Genomic DNA, 22,399 nt, shown 5'->3' on the forward strand with positions numbered 1-22,399 from the left:
AAGCTACACTCGCTGTGAATCCAGCCAACATGTCAGATTTTAAAAAGGCTTTTCGGCGAAAGCATAAGAAGCTATTATCTGATGATAGCACAACAGTAAACAAAGAGAGTAGCATATTTCAACCCTGCAGGCGCTACACAAAACGCAGAAATAAAATATAAAACATGCATTACCTTTGACGAGCTTCTTCTGTTGGCACTTCAATATGTCCCATAAACATCACAAATGGTCCTTTTGTTCGATTAATTCCGTCCATATATATCCAAAATGTCCATTTATTTGGCGCGTTTGATCCAGACAAAAACAGCTTCCAATTTGCACAACGTCACTACAAACTATCTCAAAAGTTGCCTATAAACTTTGCCAAAACATTTCAAACTACTTTTGTAATACAACTTTAGGTATTTTTAAACGTTAATAATTAATCAAATTGAAGACGGGTCTATCTGTGTTCAATACAGGAAGACAACAAACCAACGCTACTTTTCAAGTCTTGCGCACTCTCAACAGTGTTACCCAGTTCCTAGATGGCCGTACTTCTTCATTGCACAAAGGAATAACCTCAACCAAATTCCAAAGACTGGTGACATCGATTGGAAGCGGTAGGACGTGAACACAAGTGCCTAAGAAATATAGTTTCCCAATGAGAAATCACTGAACAGACAGAGACCTAAAAAAAAAAAACATCTGAACGGTTAGTCCTCTGGGTTTTGCCTGCTACATAAGTTCTGTTATACTCACAGACATGATTCAAACAGTTTTAGAGTGTTTTCTATCCAAATCTACTAATAATATGCATATCTTATATTCTTGGAATGAGTAGCAGGAAGTTGAAATTGGGCACGCTATTTATGCAAAAGTGAAAATGCTGCCCCCTATACCTTAAGAAGTTAAAGAGTTTTTTGGACCCAGATTTGGCACTCCGGTTCCGCTTGTCCTGCGGTAACAGAAAGAGAAAACAGACTATGACTTGGGTGTGTGGAGTCTTTGACCACTGTTTGGGCCTTCCTCCGACACCGCCTGGTATAGAGGTCCTGGACGGCAGGAAGCTTGGCCCCAGTGATGTACTGGGCAGTACGCACTACCTTCTGGGCCGCCATACGTCGGAGGCAGAGCAGTTGCATTACCAGGCGGTGATGCAACCGGTCAGGATGCTCTCAGTGGTGCAGCTGTAGAACCTTATGAGGATCTGGGGATCCATGCCAAATATTTTCAGTCTCCTGAGGGGGAAAAGGTGTTGTCGTGCCCTCTTCACGACTGTCTTGGTGTGTTTGGACCATGTCAGTTTGTTGCAGCCCCGTCGATGAGAATGGGGGCATGCTCGGTCCTCTTTTTCCTGTAGTCCACGATGAGCTCTTTTGTCTTGCTCACATTGAGAGAGAGGTTGTTGTCCTGCCAGGTCTCTGACCTCCTCCCTATAGGCTGTCTCATTGTTGTCTGTGATCAGGCCTACCACTGTTGTGTCGTCAGCAAACTTAATGACGGTGTTGGAGTTGTGCTGGGCCAAGCAGTCATTGGTGAACAGGGACTGTTGGTGAACAGGGACCATTTAAGAAATGATCTATCAGTAAGACATCACACGGAAAACATCAGAATGAAAAGAACTGGGATAAAAAGAAGGCCACACTTCAAAACACTCACACACACACACACACACACACACACACACACACACACACACACACACACACACACACACACACACACACACACACACACACACACACACACACACACTCACACACTCACACACAAACACACACACACACACACACACACAGAGGACCGAACAGCATAAGATAATCTTTTGAAGAGGTATGTTCAAGTGGGATTTCCCTGTAGAGTTGGGCTTGTTTCTGTAAACAGCTTCTAACGGTCGTTAGCCAACTAGATGAAGGAACTGGGGTAGTTGTGGTGATGCATGTGGCCACACGAGTGTAACTTCCTCAGTAGGTTTGTATAGGGATGCTGACTATAGAAAGCAAACGTAACAATGAGGGAAATTGCAATAGCTTTTCATAGCAAAATGTAAACCTACAGTAACAATGTAAACCTACAGTAACATACAGTAACAATGTAAACCTACAGTAACATACAGTAACAATGTAAACCTACAGTAACAATGTAAACCTACAGTAACAATGTAAACCTACAGTAACAATGTAAACATGCAATACATATATTAGTATAGTATATTTAGTTATATAGTACATATATTAGTATAGTATATTTAGTTATATAGTACATATATTAGTATAGTATATTTAGTTATATAGTACATATATTAGTATAGTATATTTAGTTATATAGTACATATTTTAGTATAGTATATTTAGTTATATAATACATATATTAGTATAGTATATTTAGTTATATAGTACATATTTTAGTATAGTATATTTAGTTATATAATACATATATTAGTATAGTATATTTAGTTATATAATACATATATTAGTATAGTATATTTAGTTATATAGTACATATTTTAGTATAGTATATTTAGTTATATAGTACATATATTTTCATATGCAAAGGAAGACAAATAGTCCTATTTGTATTGCATGTTAGATCAATTTTACAGAATAGACTAAAAAAATAAGAAAGTCAAATCTAAATCATAATTGAAGAAATAAATACTCAATTTTGTGGAAACTAAACCAGTCATGACTGTTGTTTTGGTCCGGCCACAGATTAACATAAGAGGTGATATTCTCCTTGGTCAGACAGCGGGGGGAAATATCTTCTGGCATGACGCATCCTCCCCCTGACAGGACTCTGATGGAATGTCACCACAGGCCCCCTCCATGGCCTGGAGAAGGGTCATACGTTTATTGGGGTTTGAGATCAAACACCTTCCACAGCCATGCTGAAAACAACTCCTCAGTGGAGTTGAGAAATGGGGAGTTGAGAATTGTAAAAACCTGGGATGATGATGGAACCTGAGCAGCCAGATAGAAACACACGTTGTTCCAAATTACAACATACATTTGCTGCTCAGGATCACCTGGTGTCTCTCTGCTCAGGGTCACCTGGTGTCTCTCTGCTCAGGGTCACCCGGTGTCTCTCTGCTCAGGGTCACCCGGTGTCTCTCTGCTCAGGGTCACCTGGTGTCTCTCTGCTCAGGGTCACCTGGTGTCTCTCTGCTCAGGATCACCTGGTGTCTCTCTGCTCAGGGTCACCTGGTGTCTCTCTGCTCAGGGTCACCTGGTGTCTCTCTGCTCAGGGTCACCTGGTGTCTCTCTGCTCAGGATCACCTGGTGTCTCTCTGCTCAGGGTCACCTGGTGTCTCTCTGCTCAGGATCACCTGGTGTCTCTCTGCTCAGGATCACCTGGTGTCTCTCTGCTCAGGATCACCTGGTGTCTCTCTGCTCAGGATCAACTGGACCGTCTCTGCTCAGGATCACCTGTTGTCTCTCTGCTCAGGATCACCTGGTGTCTCTCTGCTCAGGGTCGCCTGGTGTCTCTCTGCTCAGGGTCACCTGGTGTCTCTCTGCTCAGGGTCACCTGGTGTCTCTCTGCTCAGGGTCACCTGGTGTCTCTCTGCTCAGGATCACCTGGTGTCTCTCTGCTCAGGATCAACTGGACCGTCTCTGCTCAGGATCACCTGGTGTCTCTCTGCTCAGGGTCACCCGGTCCTCTCTGCTCAGGATCACCTGGTGTCTCTCTGCTCAGGTTCACCCGGTCCTCTCTGCTCAGGGTCACCTGGTGTCTCTCTGCTCAGGATCACCTGGTGTCTCTGCTCTGGCTGATAAAGATTGTCATGTAAGGTGTTCAGGAAATGATGGAGATGGACAGTGTTGTATGGTCCAACAGTAGCATGACGGTGGAGGACCCCATTGTGGCTCACAGTTACTCATATGGTGACATTTCCCCCCACGCTGGCCAGGTACCTCAGTGACGGCACGTTGACCAATGATGTTCCTTCCTCTCCTCCTCGTCTTCGCCTAAATTGAATCCAGCCTCATCTCTGAATATGAGTTCCTGGGAGAATGGGAGTTGTATCCAACTCCATGATTCTCTGAAATGACAGTAAATACTGTCATGGCGTGGGGGGAAATGTCACCATATGAGTAACTGTGAGCCACAATGGGGTCCTCCACCGTCATGCTACTGTTGGACCATACAACACTGTCCCATCTCTTTAATGTCCTGAACAGCTTACATGAAAAGTTCACTGTCCACATCAATGAGTCAATGAGTCTGTAATGTTTCAAGAGTGTAGTACTAGAACAGTATGTACTTGGTGGCCTTTTAATCAGAGGTCTGTTTGCAAAGAGAACATTTAAGCATTTAGTGTTTAGTGTTCAGACTGTGACTACCTCCATTCAGAGATTCTGTGGGTGAGGTAAGAAGCTAAGCCGCTAATCTGTAAACTTTTCAGCCTGTCTGTCTGTGGGTGAGGTAAGAAGCTAAGCCGCTAATCTGTAAACCTTTCAGCCTGTCTGTCTGTGGGTGAGGTAAGAAGCTAAGCCGCTAATCTGTAAACCTTTCAGCCTGTCTGTCTGTGGGTGAGGTAAGAAGCTAAGCCGCTAAGCTGTAAATCTGTATCTTTCAGCCTGTCTGTCTGTGGGTGAGGTAAGAAGCTAAGCCGCTAAGCTGTAAATCTGTATCTTTCAGCCTGTCTTTCTGTGGGTGAGGTAAGAAGCTAAGCCGCTAAACTGTAAATCTGTATATTTCAGCCTGTCTGTCTGTGGGTGAGGTAAGAAGCTAAGCCGCTAAGCTGTAAACCTTTCAGCCTGTCTTTCTGTGGGTGAGGTAAGAAGCTAAGCCGCTAAGCTGTAAATCTGTATCTTTCAGCCTGTCTGTCTGTGGGTGAGGTAAGAAGCTAAGCCGCTAAGCTGTAAATCTTTCAGCCTGTCTTTCTGTGGGTGAGGTAAGAAGCTAAGCCGCTAAGCTGTAAACCTTTCAGCCTGTCTTTCTGTGGGTGAGGTAAGAAGCTAAGCCGCTAAGCTGTAAACCTTTCAGCCTGTCTTTCTGTGGGTGAGGTAAGAAGCTAAGCCGCTAAGCTGTAAATCTGTATATTTCAGCCTGTCTGTCTGTGGGTGAGGTAAGAAGCTAAGCCGCTAAGCTGTAAACCTTTCAGCCTGCATTCTGTGGGTGAGGTAAGAAGCTAAGCCGCTAAGCTGTAAATCTGTATCTTTCAGCCTGTCTTTCTGTGGGTGAGGTAAGAAGCTAAGCCGCTAAACTGTAAATCTTTCAGCCTGTCTGTCTGTGGGTGAGGTAAGAAGCTAAGCCGCTAAGCTGTAAATCTGTATCTTTCAGCCTGTCTTTCTGTGGGTGAGGTAAGAAGCTAAGCCGCTAAGCTGTAAATCTTTCAGCCTGTCTGTCTGTGGGTGAGGTAAGAAGCTAAGCCGCTAAGCTGTAAACCTTTCAGCCTGTCTTTCTGTGGGTGAGGTAAGAAGCTAAGCCGCTATTCTGTAAACCTTTCAGCCTGTCTTTCTGTGGGTGAGGTAAGAAGCTAAGCCGCTAAGCTGTAAATCTGTATATTTCAGCCTGTCTGTCTGTGGGTGAGGTAAGAAGCTAAGCCGCTAAGCTGTAAACCTTTCAGCCTGTCTGTCTGTGGGTGAGGTAAGAAGCTAAGCCGCTAAGCTGTAAATCTGTATCTTTCAGCCTGTCTGTCTGTGGGTGAGGTAAGAAGCTAAGCCGCTAAGCTGTAAACCTTTCAGCCTGTCTGTCTGTGGGTGAGGTAAGAAGCTAAGCCGCTAAGCTGTAAATCTTTCAGCCTGTCTTTCTGTGGGTGAGGTAAGAAGCTAAGCCGCTAATCTGTAAACCTTTCAGCCTGTCTTTCTGTGGGTGAGGTAAGAAGCTAAGCCGCTAAGCTGTAAATCTGTATCTTTCAGCCTGTCTGTCCCTCACCCTCCATCCCCCCTCTCTCTTTTTCCCCCTCACCCTCCACCCCCCCTCTCTCTTCTTCCCTCTCACCCTCCATCCCCCCTCTCTCTTCTTCCCTCTCACCCTCCCCCCCATTCTCTCTTCTTCCCTCTCACCCTCCACCCCCCCCCCCCCCCCCCCCCTCTCACCCTCCATCCCCCCCTCTCGTGCCATGTGAAAGGTACTGGGTTATTAGACAACACAAACCTTCATCAGTGTGAAGTGAAGACAGGAGAATTGATGTGAGGGCATGGACATACACACACACATACACACACATGCACATACACACACACACATACACACACATGCAAACACACACACACACACACACACACACACACACACACACACACACACACACACACACACACACACACATGAACATACACACACAGCCATCAAACACACTCTGAGCTTTGCAATTTAAATTAAGATTTTAAAAAAACTCTAGAGACAAATCAAAGAGACAAGCACTATCTCTTATTTGTAGAACGGAGGGAGGTAGAGGGAGATACAGTATGAGTGAATAAGCATATATATATATTTATCAAGAAGAAGAGATAGAGCAGTATATACAGTGGGGCAAAAAAGTATTTAGTCAGCCACCAATTGTGCAAGTTCTCCCACTTAAAAAGATGAGAGAGGCCTGTAATTTTCATCATAGGTACACTTCAACTATGACAGACAAAATGAGAAAAAGAAATCCAGAAAATCACACTGTAGGATTTTTAATGAATTTATTTGCAAATTATGGTGGAAAATAAGTATTTGGTCAATAACAAAAGTTTATCTAAATACTTTGTTATATACCCTTTGTTGGCGATGACAGAGCTCAAACGTTTTCTGTAAGTCTTCACAAGGTTTTCACACACTGTTGCTGGTATTTTGGCCCATTCCTCCATGCATATCTCCTCTAGAGCAGTGATGTTTTGGGGCTGTTGCTGGGCAACACGGACTTTCAACTCCCTCCAAAGATTTTCTATGGGGTTGAGATCTGGAGATCTGGAGACTGGATAGACCACTGGAGACTGGCTAGGCCACTCCAGGACCTTGAAATGCTTCTTCGTTGCCCGGGCGGTGTGTTTGGGATCATTGACCCAGCCACGTTTCATCTTCAATGCCATTGCTGATGGAAGGAGGTTTTCACTCAAAATCTCACGATACACGATACATCATTCTTTCCTTTACACGGATCAGTCGTCCTGGTCCCTTTGCAGAAAAACAGCCCCAAAGCATGATAGAGCAGTTTATATATTTATCTAGGAGAGACTGAGCAATCGGGGGAGAAGGGCCTTTGTCAGGGAGGTGACCAAGAACCCGATGGTCACTCTGACAGAGCTCTGGTGTTCCTCTGTGGAGATGGGAGAACCTTCCAGAAGGACAACCATCTCTGCAGCACACCACCAATCAGGCCTTTAATGTAGAGTGGCAAGACGGAAGCCACTCCTCGGTAAAAAGGCACATGACAGCCTGCTTGGAGTTTGCCAAAAGGCACCTAAAGAATCTCAGACCATGAGAAACAAGACTATCTAGTCTGATTAAATGGAGATTGAACTCTTTCCCCTGCATGCGAAGCGTCACGTCTGGAAGAAACCTGGTTCCATCCCTACGGGAAGCATGGTGGTGGCATCATTCTATGGGGATGTTTTGCAGTGGCAGGGACTGGGACACTAGTCAGGACTGAGGCAAAGATGAATGGAGCAAAGTACAGAGAGATCCTTGATGAAAACATGCTCCAGAGTGCTCAGGACCTCAGACTGGGGCGAAGGTTTACCTTCTAACAGGACAACAACCCTAAGCACACAGTCAAGACAATGCAGGAGTGGCTTCAGGACAAGTTTCAATGTCCTTGAGTGGCCCAGTCAGAGCCTGGACTTGAACCCGATCGAACATCTCTGGAGAGACTTGAAAATAGCTGTGCAGTGACACTCCCTTTCCAACCTGACAGAGCTTGAGAGGATCTGCAAAGAAGAATGGGAAAAACTCCCCAAATACAGGTGTGCCAAGCTTATAGAGTCATACCCAAGAAGACTCAAGGCTGTAATCGCTGCCAAAGGTGCTTCAACAAAGTACTGAGTAAAGGATTGGAATACTTATGTAAATGTGACATTTTCATTTTTAATAAATTTGCAAAATTCAAGGGTTTTTCTTTATTGTTTATATTTTCTACATTGTAGAAAAATAGTGAAGACAATCAAAATGTGAGATTCTTCAACACCCTTTGCTTTGATGACAGCTTTGCACACTCTTGGCATCCTCTCAACCAGCATCATGAGGTAGTCACCTGAAATGCATTTCAATTTACAGGTGTGCTTTGTTAAAAGTTAATTTGTGGAATCTCATTCCTTCTTAATGCGTTTGAGTCAATCAGTTGTGTTGTGACAAGATAGGGGTGGTATACAGAAGATAGCCCTATTTGGTAAAAGACCAAGTCCCTATTACGGCAAGAACAGCTCAAATAAGCAAAGAGAAACAACAGTTCATCATTACTTTAAGACATGAAGGTCAGTCAATGTGGAAAATTTCAAGAACTTTGAAAGTTTCTTCAAGTGCAGTCGCAAAAGCCATCAAGCGCTGTGATGAAACTGGATCTCATGAGGACCGCTACAGGAAAAGAAGACGCAGAGCTCCCTCTACTGCAGAGGATACGCTCATTAGAGTTAACAGCCTCAGATTGCTGCCCAAATAAATGCTTCACAGAGTTCAAGTAACAGACACATCTCAACATCAATTGTTCATGGTTGAATTGCTGCAAAGAAACCACTACTAAAGGACACCAATAAGAAGAAGAGACTTGCTTGGGCCAAGAAACACAAGCAATGGACATTAGACCGGTGGAAATCTGTTCTTTGGTCTGACGTGTCTTTGTGAGATGCAGAGTAGGTGAACGGATGATCTCTCCAAGTGTGGTTCCCACCGTGAAGCATGGAGGAGGAGGTGTGATGTCTTTGTGAGATGCAGAGTAGGTGAACGGATGATCTCTGCATGCGTGGTTCCCACCGTGAAGCATGGAGGAGGTGTGGTGTCTTTGTGAGATGCAGAGTAGGTGAACGGATGATCTCTGCATGCGTGGTTCCCACCGTGAAGCATGGAGGAGGAGGTGTTATGGTGTGGCGGTGCTTTGCTGGTGACACTGTCAGTGATTTATTTAGAATTCAAGGCACACTTAACCAGCATGGCTACCACAGCATTCTGCAGCGATACGCCATTCCATCTGGTTTGCGCTTAGTGGGACTATCATTTGTTTTTCAACAGGACAATGACCCAAAACACACCTCCAGGCTGTGTAAGAGCTATTTGACCAAGAGGGAGAGTGATGGAGTGCTGAGTCAGATGACCTGGCCTCCACAAACACCCTACTTCAACCCAATTTAGATGGTTTGGGATGAGTTGGACCGCAGAGTGAAAGAAAAGAAGCCAACTCAGCAATTGTGGGAACTCCTTCGAGACTGTGGAAAAGCATTCCCCATGAAGCTGGGTGAGAGAATGCCAAGAGTGTGCAAAGCTGTCATCAAGGCTAAGGGTGGTTTCTTTGAAGAATCTCAAATATAAAATATATTTAGATTTATTTAACACTTTTTTGGTTACTACATGATTCCATATGTGTATTTCATAGTGTTTATGTCTTCACTATTATTCAACAATGTAGAAAATAATAATAAAAATAAAGAAAAACCCTTGAATATGTGTGCAACCTTTTGACTGGTACTGTATGTGACGTACAGTAAATTCCCAATAAGTTCCAGAGAATCCCAATAAGTTCCATAGAATCCCATTAAGTACTAGAGAATCCCAATAAATTCCAGAGAATCCCATTAAGTACCAGAGAATCCCATTAAGTACCAGAGAATCCCATTAAGTACCAGAGAATCCCATTAAGTACTAGAGAATCCCATTAAGTACCAGAGAATCCCATTAAGTACCAGAGAATCCCATTAAGTACTAGAGAATCCCATTAAGTACTAGAGAATCCCATTAAGTACTAGAGAATCCCATTAAGTACCAGAGAATCCCATTAAGTACTAGAGAATCCCATTAAGTACTAGAGAATCCCATTAAGTACTAGAGAATCCCATTAAGTACCAGAGAATCCCATTAAGTACTAGAGAATACCATTAAGTACCAGAGAATCCCATTAAGTACTAGATAATCCCATTAACTTCCAGAGAATCCCATTAAGTACTAGAGAATCCCATTAAGTTCCAGAGAATCCCATTAAGTTCCAGAGAATCCCATTAAGTTCCAGAGAATCCCATTAAGTACTAGATAATCCCATTAAGTTCCAGAGAATCCCATTAAGTACCAGAGAATCCCATTAAGTACCAGAGAATCCCATTAAGTACTAGAGAATCCCATTAAGTACCAGATAATCCCATTAAGTACCAGAGAATCCCATTAAGTACTAGAATCCCATTAAATCCCATTAAGTACTAGAGAATCCCATTAAGTACTAGAGAATCCCATTAAGTACTAGAGAATCCCATTAAGTTAAGAATCCCATTAAGTACTAGAGAATCCCATTAAGTACCAGAGAATCCCATTAAGTACTAGAGAATACCATTAAGTACCAGAGAATCCCATTAAGTACTAGATAATCCCATTAACTTCCAGAGAATCCCATTAAGTACTAGAGAATCCCATTAAGTTCCAGAGAATCCCATTAAGTTCCAGAGAATCCCATTAAGTTCCAGAGAATCCCATTAAGTACTAGATAATCCCATTAACTTCCAGAGAATCCCATTAAGTACTAGAGAATCCCATTAAGTTCCAGAGAATCCCATTAAGTTCCAGAGAATCCCATTAAGTTCCAGAGAATCCCATTAAGTACTAGATAATCCCATTAAGTTCCAGAGAATCCCATTAAGTACCAGAGAATCCCATTAAGTACCAGAGAATCCCATTAAGTACTAGAGAATCCCATTAAGTACCAGATAATCCCATTAAGTACCAGAGAATCCCATTAAGTACTAGAGAATCCCATTAAGTACTAGAGAATCCCATTAAGTACTAGAGAATCCCATTAAGTACTAGAGAATCCCATTAAGTACTAGAGAATCCCATTAAGTACCAGAGAATCCCATTAAGTACTAGAGAATACCATTAAGTACCAGAGAATCCCATTAAGTACTAGATAATCCCATTAACTTCCAGAGAATCCCATTAAGTACTAGAGAATCCCATTAAGTTCCAGAGAATCCCATTAAGTTCCAGAGAATCCCATTAAGTTCCAGAGAATCCCATGAAGTTCCAGAGAATCCCATTAAGTTCACACACACACACACACACACACACACACACACACACACACACACACACACACACACACACACACACACACACACACACACACACACACACACACACACACACAGAGAGAGAGAAAGAGAGAGAGAAACACAACATATTGTTTTCAGATTACATAGGCCTATCTAGGAGACCAGGGTGGAGGGAAGACCATTCTGGGACAGTATAGGAATAGAGACCAGGGTGGAGGGAAGACCATTCTGGGACAGTATAGGAATAGAGAGCAGGGTAGAGAGTAGACCATTCTGGGACAGTATAGGAATAGACACCAGGGTGGAGAGAAGACCATTCTGGGACAGTATAGGAGTAGAGACCAGGGTGGAGGGAAGACCATTCTGGGACAGTATAGGAATAGAGACCAGGGTGGAGGGAAGACCATTCTGGGACAGTATAGGAATAGAGACCAGGGTGGAGGGAAGACCATTCTGGGACAGTATAGGAGTAGAGACCAGGGTGGAGGGAAGACCATTCTGGGACAGTATAGGAATAGAGACCAGGGTGGAGGGAAGACCATTCTGGGACAGTATAGGAATAGAGACCAGGGTGGAGGGAAGACCATTCTGGGACAGTATAGGAATAGAGACCAGGGTGGAGGGAAGGCCATTCTGGGACAGTATAGGAATAGAGACCAGGGTAGAGGGAAGACCATTCTGGGACAGTATAGGAATAGAGACCAGGGTGGAGGGAAGACCATTCTGGGACAGTATTGGAATAGAGACCAGGGTGGAGGGAAGACCATTCTGGGACAGTATTGGAATAGAGACCAGGGTGGAGGGAAGACCATTCTGGGACAGTATAGGAATAGAGACCAGGGTGGAGGGAAGACCATTCTGGGACAGTATAGGAATAGAGACCAGGGTGGAGGGAAGACCATTCTGGGACAGTATAGGAATAGAGACCAGGGTAGAGGGAAGACCATTCTGGGACAGTATTGGAATAGAGACCAGGGTGGAGGGAAGACCATTCTGGGACAGTATAGGAATAGAGACCAGGGTGGAGGGAAGACCATTCTGGGACAGTATAGGAGTAGAGACCAGGGTGGAGGGAAGGTATTTCAGTAGACTAACAACAACTCAAGGCAATTTGACAGAGACAGTTATTTCTTTCTTTCTTTCTCTCTGTGCCTCCCTCTCTCTTCTTAATCTCTCTCTCTCCCCCTCTCCTGCACGCTCTCTCTCTCGCTCTCTCTCTCCTGCGCACTCTCTCTCTCTCTCTCTCCTGCGTGCTCTCTCTCTCTCCTGCACACTCGCTCTCTCTCTCTCTCCTGCTCGTGCTCTCTCTCTCTCTCCTGCGTGCTCTCTCTTTCTCTCTCTCTCTCTCTTGCGTGTGCTCTCTTTCTCTTTCTCTCTCTCTCTCTCTCTGCAGTATTGCCTCAAGGAGAGTATGCGGTTTAGTTTTCTGAGAAGCAGACAGATACTGATTTACTACACCAGAGCATAATGTAATAGAAAAGCCCAGTGCAGAGATAGTCACCTAGCCAGGTCAAAACCAGTTCAATATTACTACAGACCACACCTTGAACAGTGCTCTCGGTGGCTCTAGCATACAGCCCTAGACATATAGTGCAAGATAGTTTCTGTACTCCTTTCAAAGTACCGGTGGTCTACTGCTGTGTCGTGTTATATCCTTAGCCTACAGGCTTATGTGCTTTAAACAGTAACTTGGATGTAATAAAACAGCACAGGAACATTGTCTGTCATTTCAAACTATCATGTCTCTTTTCTCACTTGGTTTGAAGCAGTCACTACAAGTAGTATTGTTTTCATTGCTTCCTGTATTTGTGTAAATGAGTAACCTAACACACACTATCACACCCTATGCTAAAGTCCCAAATGCCACCCTATTCCCTAAATAGTGCACTACTTTTGACCGGGGACCATAGAGCTCGGTTTAAAAGTTGTGCACTATATAGGGAATAGGGTGCTATTTCGGATGCACACTTTTTATTGTACACTATAATAGAGAAGTGAAAGGTAGCAAGCACCCTGAAACCAGAGTAATGATAACAGATACAGTCCAAACTACTGTTGAATTCTGTGAGCGGCCTTAGGTCTGGTGACGACACATATTTACAAACTACATTATATTTCTACGGATGACAGCCTATCACCAGTTTAGGAAAAAGGAATGTACATTTTTCTTCCAATCGGATTTCAGATTCAGAAGTCTAATCATTTGTTTCACCAGCTGCTTCCTCAAGATCTATTTCACAGCGTGGAGATGAGCTGCTAGTTTTGTGTACACACTAATAAGAGGCTTGCGCGTGGGTTAGGTTTCCAACGCGACCTGTAGGAGTCACATAACTCTGGTCCGGGGCGCTACGTCGGCTTTGTTGACGCGGTGCTATCAACCCACACGTAACGTCACGGACCAGAGCTACCCGTAGAGCTGATTATAAATCACCTTTTGTCGTAATGACCCAAGGAAGGTAAACCGGTTTCATACCTGGGCTGCCATTCATTCACCGCTGCTGGGGGGTGAAAAAACACTTCCTACTTATTCACTCAGTGTACACCATATCTTCTCCTGACTAGATATGGCTCGAACTACAGCCCCTGTGCCCAACGGAAACCTCAAGATACAACTGAACGGGAATAACTTCAAAAACGAGAATTGTAAGAAAAATGGATACCACAATAAGGCGCAGGTAAGTTGAATTACTGGCGAGTAGGTGTCATGGGGCGTTTTCCAGTGCTATGTGCGACATCTTGAGCAGCCTAACTTTTATTCTCTGTAAAAAAATAATAATAATAGCGAGAAGAAAAAAAACAACAACAACAAAAAATCTATAATATGAACGGCGTGATAATAGTGTAGGCTCTGTTGCCGAGTTAGTGTCTGTCACTGTGACTACATGAAGCGTAGCGCTGCCTGGTATCTCAGGATGGCACTTGTTGATGCAGCCCGGTATATTAACTACCTCGTTACATTAAGGCCCACCTCGCATCTCCTCATCTTTATCCGGTCCCGGACGAGCCAAGAAGCACGTGGAATCGGACATTTCACGACACATTTTAAAACAAATTTTATAGATGGTTTTGAAATCTACAAATCTGATTCCTGGTCATGCATCTTGTGTCTGAGCGGTCAAATCTGATTCCTGGTCATGCATCTTGTGTCTGAACGGTCAAATCTGATTTATTTGCCCTCAATTCCTTGAGGGGGGGGGGGGGGGGGATTGTTATTTGGCATATCTTGTAGTTTTCCTACCTAACTAGTTACTGTTGTGTGGACAGTTTGACAATACCGTGTGGTAGTTAACTAGCGAGCTTGTTAATTGTTCAGAAACAAATGAGTGAAAGTGTTAGCAAACTAAACGGCACACTAGTTGACCGTTGTGGCCGGACAATAAAAAATGACTCGTTTTGAAAGTTGTGTCATCCTCTTTCAGGCTTTAAACGTGTTCTTACACTTTTGATTTTGAACATTTTGAAAGTAACTGGGAGTCTTCCGTGGCAGGTATTGTTTCCTTAGTTTGCTCTAAACACATCTCCTGAGTGCCACCACCTACCAGTCTACTGTAGTGAGCCCACACACCCTTTTACAACTACAGCAGCCATGTCAGAGTCACTACAGTCTGAAATAGGGATTGTTTTGACAGCTCATGTACTAATGGTTACTAACTAGTACTAATGGTTACTAACTAGTACTAATGGTTACTAACTAGTACTAATGGTTACTTGAGTAACCATTAGTTCGTTATATTATTGGAAAACAAAAGCGCAAGTGGAGCAAAAAAAAACATGTGCGCATGTGCCAAAAGATCGCAACAATGCCAAATTAGCATAACCATTACAGATAAATCCACACTTTCTAAATTGCCTCATATATATATATATATGGCAATTAAAAAGCAAGTGCCATTTAATAGTAATTTATTGAAACTCTAAAATCAACTGGTTATATTATATCGTGGAAGACAATATTTTAAAAAGCAGTAACCTCAGCAATTGGTGCTTTGATGTAGAAGCCTATGGCTGTGCAATGACAGCCTTGTTTGGTTAATTTAGCAGACAATATGCTCTTATTTATTGAGCCCTTATCACAGTCAAGACACACCTACACTACCGGTCAAAAGGTTTAGAACACCTACTCATTCAAATCAAATCAAATCAAATGTATTTATATAGCCCTTCGTACATCAGCTGATATCTCAAAGTGCTGTACAGAAACCCAGCCTAAAACCCCCAAACAGCAAGCAATGCAGGTGTAGAAGCAGGGAGTCAAGGGTTTTTCTTTATTTTCTTTATTTTTACTATTTTCTACATTGTAGAATAATAGTTGAGACATAAACACTATTAAATAGCACATATGGAATCATGTAGTAACCAAAAAAAGTGTTAATCAAAATAGATTTTAGATTCTTCAAAGTAGCCACCCTTTGCCTTGATGACAGCTTTGCACACAATAAATAAAATTATGTATTATAACAGAATAAAATAACAGAATATATCCCCCCCCCCCCCCCCCCCCAAAAAAAAGGTTGCCATGGTGAAGTGATGCCCATACCTGGAACATGAGAGAACATTTGAAACTCAATCTGGCGAGATGAAAGACCCGTTTTTAAACCCGTGGTTAACAAACCAAAATCTGTTTTCTTTTGGATATACAGATGTTCAATTTGGTTTATTCTGCCTGTTCTTTGGAATTTCGAAAATTGATTAACAATTCCACACTGAACAATGACATACAGAGCATTGACTTATTCAACATTTTGTTTAAGTTACAGCCTTATTCTAAAATTTAGATTTTTTTATTTTTATCCATCTACACACAATACCCCATAATGACAGCAAAAACAGGTTTAGACATTATGCTAATTTATTATTCATTTATAAAACAGAACTATCACATTTACATAAGTATTCAGACCCTTTACTCAGTACTTTGTTGAAGCACCTTTGGCAGAGATTACAGCCTTGAGTCTTCTTGGGGATGACGCTACAAGCTTGGCACACCTGTATTTGGGGAGTTTCTTACATTCTTCTGTGCAGATCCTATCAAGCTCTGTCAGGTTGGATGGGGAGCGTCACTGCACAGGTCTCTCCAGAGATGTTCGATCGGGTTCAAGTCTGAGCTCTGGCTGGGCCACTAAAAGACATTCAGAGACTTGTCCCGAAGCCACTCCTGCGTTATCTTGGCTGTGTGCTTAGGGTCATTGTCCTGTTGGAAGGTGAACCTTCGCCCCAGTCTGAGGTCCTGAGTGCTCTGGAGCAGGTTTTCATCAAGGATCTCTCTGTACTTTGGTCCGTTCATCTTTCCATCAATCCTGACTAGTCTCCTAGTCCCTGCCGCTGAAAAACATCCCCACAGCATGATGCTGCCACCACCGTGCTTCACCGCAGGGATGGTATTGGCCAAGTGATGCGCGTTGCCTGGTTTCTTCCAGATGTGACGCTTGGCATTCAGGCCAAAGAGTTCAATCTTGGTTTCATCAGACCAGAGAATCTTGTTTCTCATGGTCTGAGAGTCCTTTAGGTGCCTTTTGTCAAACTCCAAGAGGGCTGTCATATTCCTTTTTACTGAGGAGTGGGTTCCGTCTGGCCACTCTACCATAAAGGCCTGATTGGTGGAGTGCTGCAGAGATGGTTGCCCTTATGGAAGATTCTCCCATCTCCACAGAGGAACTCTAGAGCTCTGTCAGAGTGACGATCGGGTTCTTGGTCACTTCCCTGACCAATGCCCTTTCTCCCCTGATTGCTCAGTTTGGCCGGGCGTCCAGCTCTAGGAAGAGTGTTGGTGGTTCCAAACTTGTTCCATTTTAAGAATGATGGAGGCCACTGTGTTCTTGGGGACCAGGCCAAAGAGTTCAATATTGGTTTCATCAGACCAGAGACTCTTGTTTCACATGTTCTGAGAGTCTTTAGGTGCCTTTTGGCAAACTCCAAGCAGGCTGTCATGGAAGCCACTCCTCAGTAGAAGGCACGTCTGACCACTCTACTATAAAGGCCTGATTGATGGAGTGCTGCAGAGACGGGAGAACCTTTCAGAAGGACAACCATCTCCAGAGAGGAACTCTGGAGTTCTGTCAGAATGACCATCAGGTTCTTGGTCACCTCTCTGACCAAGGCCCTTCTCCCCTAATTGCTCAGTTTGGCTGGGCGACCAGCTCTAGGAAGAGTCCTGGTGGTTCCAAACTTCTTCCTTTTAAGAATGATGGAGGCCACTGTATTCTTGGGGACCTTTAATGATGCAGACATTTGTTGGTACCCTTCCCCAGATCTGTGCCTCTATACAATCCTGTCTCAGAGCTCTTTGGACAATTCCTTCAACTGCATGGCTTGGTTTTTGCTCTGACATGCTCTGTCAACTGTGGGACGTTATATAGACAGGTGTGTGTGCCTTTCCAAATCATGTCCAATCAATTGAATGTACCACAGGTGGACTCCAATCAAGCTGGAGAAAAACATCTTAAGGATGATCAATGGAAAACAGGATGCATCTGAGCTAAATTCATAGAGTCTCATAGAAAAGGGTCAGAATACTTATGTAAATAAAGCAAATCTGTTTTTTTTATTTTTAATACATTTGCAAAAAATGTAACAAACTGTTTTTGCTTTGTCATGATGGGGTATTGTGTGTTGATTGATGAGGGGAAACAATTATTTAATGCATTTTAGAATAAGGCTGTAATGTAACAAAATGTGGAAAAAGTGAAGGACTTGTTGTTGTTGTTGTTGTTTGTGTGTAGTTACCGTGACTGTTGTTGTTACCATGACTGTTTGTGTGTAGTTATCATGCCTGTTGTTTTTGTGTAGTGACCATGCCTGTTGTTTTTGTGTAGTGAGCATGCCTGTTGTTTTTGTGTAGTTCCCATGCCTGTTGTTTTTGTGTAGTTACCCTGACTGTTGTTGTTGTTGTTGTTTGTGTGTAGCTACCATGATAGGTGTTGTTGTTTGTGTGTAGTTACCATGACTGGTGTTGTTACCATGACTGTTTTTGTGTAGTTCCCATGCCTGTTGTTTTTGTGTAGTTACCCTGACTGTTGTTGTTGTTTTGTGTGTAGTTACCATGACTGGTGTTGTTGTTTTGTGTGTAGTTACCATGACTGGTGTTGTTGTTGTTTTGTGTGTAGTTACCCTGACTGGTGTTGTTGTTGTTTGTGTGTAGTTACCCTGACTGGTGTTGTTGTTGTTTGTGTGTAGTTACCCTGACTGTTGTTGTTGTTGTTTGTGTGTAGTTACCCTGACTGTTGTTGTTGTTGTTTGTGTGTAGTTACCCTGACTGGTGTTGTTGTTGTTGTTTGTGTGTAGTTACCCTGACTGTTGTTGTTGTTGTTTTGTGTGTAGTTACCATGACTGTTGTTGTTGTTTTGTGTGTAGTTACCATGACTGGTGTTGTTGTTGTTTGTGTGTAGTTACCCTGACTGTTGTTGTTGTTGTTTTGTGTGTAGTTACCCTGACTGTTGTTGTTGTTGTTTGTGTGTAGTTACCTTGACTGTTGTTGTTGTTGTTGTTTTGTGTGTAGTTACCCTGACTGGTGTTGTTGTTGTTTGTGTGTAGTTACCCTGACTGTTGTTGTTGTTGTTTGTGTGTAGTTACCTTGACTGTTGTTGTTGTTGTTGTTTTGTGTGTAGTTACCCTGACTGGTGTTGTTGTTGTTTGTGTGTAGTTACCTTGACTGTTGTTGTTGTTGTTGTTTTGTGTGTAGTTACCCTGACTGGTGTTGTTGTTGTTTGTGTGTAGTTACCCTGACTGTTGTTGTTGTTGTTGTTTTGTGTGTAGTTACCCTGACTGTTGTTGTTGTTGTTGTTTGTGTGTAGTTACCTTGACTGTTGTTGTTGTTGTTTTGTGTGTAGTTACCCTGACTGTTGTTGTTGTTGTTTGTGTGTAGTTACCATGACTGGTGTTGTTGTTGTTGTTTGTGTGTAATTACCCTGACTGTTGTTGTTGTTTGTGTGTAGTTACCTTGACTGTTGTTGTTGTTTGTGTGTAGTTACCCTGACTGTTGTTGCTCTTCTTCCTCTAGAAAAACAGCACAGCACACAGCGCTGGGCCCCCCTCCAGTCGGCAGAGGTTTCAGAGACCAGAATCCTTTGAGAATCCTCCCATGTACGTAGCTGTGATGACATACCTGGGGTTCGGCATCGTCACACTGTTCGGATACTTCAGGGACTTCCTCAGAGCAGTAGGACTGGAGAAATGTCACATCGCCAGGGAGAGAGAGGAGCAGAAGGTAGAGATGTACAGTATAAGTCAATAGTTTGGACACCCCTACTCATTCCAGGGTTTTTCTTTATTTTTACTATTTTATACATTGCAGAATAGACATCAAAACTATGAAATAACACATATGGAATCATGTAATAAAGAAAAACCTTTGAATGAGTAGGGGTGTCCAAACCTTTGACTGGTACTATATATATATAAATATATATATTGTTTTAAAATATATTTTTTCTGCCTCCCGCGTGGTGCAGTGGTCTAAGGCACTGCATCGCAGTGCTAGCTGTGCCACTAGAGATCCTGGTTTGAGTCCAGGTTCTATCGCAGCCGGGAGACACATGGGGCGGTGCACAATTGGCCCAGCGTCGTCTGGGTTGGGGGAGGGTTTGGCCCAGCGTCGTCTTGGTTGGGGGAGGGTTTGGCCCGGCGTCGTCTGGGTTGGGGGACGGTTTGGCCCAGCGTCGTCTTGGTTGGGCGAGGGTTTGGCCCGGCGTCGTCTGGGTTGGGGGAGGGTTTGGTCCGGCGTCGTCTGGGTTGGGGGAGGGTTTGGCCCAGCGTCGTCTGGGTTGGGGGAGGGTTTGGCCCTGCGTCGTCTGGGTTGGGTTGGGGGAGGGTTTGGCCCAGCGTCGTCTGGGTTGGGGGAGGGTTTGGCCCAGCGTCGTCTTGGTTGGGGGAGGGTTTGGCCCGGCGTCGTCTGGGTTGGGGGAGGGTTTGGCCCAGCGTCGTCTTGGTTGGGGGAGGGTTTGGCCCGGCGTCGTCTGGGTTGGGGGAGGGTTTGGCCCAGCGTCGTCTGGGTTGGGGGAGGGTTTGGCCCAGCGTCGTCTGGGTTGGGGGAGGGTTTGGCCCTGCGTCGTCTGGGTTGGGTTGGGGGAGGGTTTGGCCCAGCGTCGTCTGGGTTGGGGGAGGGTTTGGCCCTGCGTTGTCTGGGTTGGGTTGGGGGAGGGTTTGGTCCGGCGTCGTCTGGGTTGGGGGAGGGTTTGGCCCTGCGTCGTCTGGGTTGGGTTGGGGGAGGGTTTGGCCCAGCGTCGTCTGGGTTGGGGGAGGGTTTGGCCGACAGGGATGTTCTTGTCCCATCGCGCACTAGTGACTCCTCTGACAGGCTGGGCGCAATGCACGCTGACACGGTCGCCAAGTGCACGTTGTTTCCTCCGACACATTGGTGCAGCTGGCTTCCGGGTTAAGTGGGCAAGAAGCAGTGCGGTTTGGCTGGGTTGTGTTTCGGACGACACACGGCTCTCGACCTTCGCCTCTTCCGAGTCCGTACGGGAGTTGCAGTGATAGGACAAGACTAACTACCAAGTGGATACCACTAATTTGGGGAGAAAAAAGGGGTACAAATAATTAATTAAGTTCCCGCAGCAATATTACAACATCTAGTGGAAAGCCTTCCCAGAACAGTGGAGGCTGTTATAACAGCAAAGGGACCAACTCCATTTTTAATGCCCATGATTTTGGAATGAGATGTTCGACGAGCAGGTGTCCACATCAGAGTATATGAGCAGAGCAAGGAGTGGAGCCCAATTTGACTGGAGCGTGGAGCGACATTCCCAAAGGCACTGTAACACTGTAACTACCAATTGGATGTCATGAAATTGGGAATAAAAATAAATGAAACATTTCCTTTATTACTTTCCCATAACCCACCCCTCCCTTAATTGGAGTAAACTAATGGATAACAACACTTAGGCTTCTACTTCAAGCTTAGGCTTAGAAGGCATGAGGACTGCAGATGTGGCCAGGGCAATAAATTGCAATGTCCGTACTGTGAGATGCCTTAGACAGCGCTACAGGGAGATAGGACGGACAAACCCACCGTCGCTGGACCAGACAGGACTGGCAAAAAGTGCTCTTCACTCACGAGTCACGGTTTTGTCTCACCAGGGGTGACGGTCGGATTCGCGTTTATCATCGAAGGAATGAGCGATACACCGAGGCCTGTACAATGGAGCGGGATCGATTTGGAGGTGGAGGGTCCGTCATGGTCTGGGGCGGTGTGTCACAGCATCATCGGACTGAGCTTGTTGTCATTGCAGGCAATCTCAACGCTGTGTATTACAGGGAAGACATCCTCCTTCCTCATGTGGTACCCTTCCTGCAGGCTTATCCTGACATGACCCTCCAGCATGACAATGCCACCAGCCATACTGCTCGTTCTGTGCGTGATTTCCTGCAAGACAGGAATGTCCTTGTTCTGCCATGGCCAGCGAAGAGCCCAGATCTAAATCCCATTGAGCACGTCTGGGCCTCGTTGGATCGGAGGGTGAGGGCTAGGGCCATTCCCCCCAGAAATGTCAGGGAACTTGCAGGTGTCTTGGTGGAAGAGTGGGGTAACATCTCACAGCAAGAACTGGCAAATCTGGTGCAGTTCATGAGGAGGTGATGCACTGCAGTACTTAATGCAGCTGGTGGCCACACCAGATACTGACTGTTACTTTTGATTTTGACCTCCCCCCTTTGTTCAGGGACACATTATTCCATTTCTGTTAGTCACATGCCTGTGGAACTTGTTCAGTTTATGTCTCAGTTGTTGAATCTTGTTATGTTCGTACAAATATTTACACATGTTAAAGTTTGCTGAAAATAAACACAGTTGACAGTGAGGACGTTTCTTTTTTTTGCTGAGTTTATATACATTTTACAGACACAAATCTATTTTACATTTCGCTTTAACTTGCAATGAAAACGACTTTCTGACTAAATTAGAAAACATATAATGTGTTAGCTAGACCGCTAGCTCTTACCGTATGAACGCTTCTCCCTCTCGGTCATGGTTGCCATGGTTGCCCTTAGTTTGAAGATGTAATCCGGAGACAGGTGTTTTATACCACGGTTATCTTCCTTCTTCTCTTTTGGATTCTCCGCATTTGGCAATCATCTCTCTGCTTCCACTGAATTCAAAACTCTTCTTCTTCTTTGGTGACAACGACACCGTTTCTTCCCACTACTGTCAACGGAAGACTCTACAATGTCAATTCAAATGTTTTTTTCTTTGATTTTTCCTTTCCTAAATCAGGGATTTTCTCATTGTCTGATTCATTTTCAGAATGAAATCA

At 44.2% G+C, this 22,399-nt stretch overlaps 1 protein-coding gene across 1 annotated transcript in view; it reads left to right on the top strand.

Annotated features, from left to right (window-relative positions):
* The first annotated feature begins 13,283 nt into the window (after window positions 1-13,283).
* LOC139367823 (serine palmitoyltransferase 3-like) overlaps window positions 13,284-22,399 on the top strand; it is a 41,612-nt gene continuing 32,496 nt past the window's right edge. Inside the window, exons 1-2 of the mRNA XM_071106161.1 lie at window positions 13,284-13,828; window positions 19,150-19,356. Of these exons, the coding sequence (XP_070962262.1) occupies window positions 13,718-13,828; window positions 19,150-19,356 (318 nt within the window). The 5' untranslated portion in view covers window positions 13,284-13,717. The remainder of the gene's footprint in view (window positions 13,829-19,149; window positions 19,357-22,399) is intronic.

Source organism: Oncorhynchus clarkii, chromosome 16 (genome assembly GCF_045791955.1).
Source record: "Oncorhynchus clarkii lewisi isolate Uvic-CL-2024 chromosome 16, UVic_Ocla_1.0, whole genome shotgun sequence".
Taxonomy (NCBI): domain Eukaryota; kingdom Metazoa; phylum Chordata; class Actinopteri; order Salmoniformes; family Salmonidae; genus Oncorhynchus; species Oncorhynchus clarkii.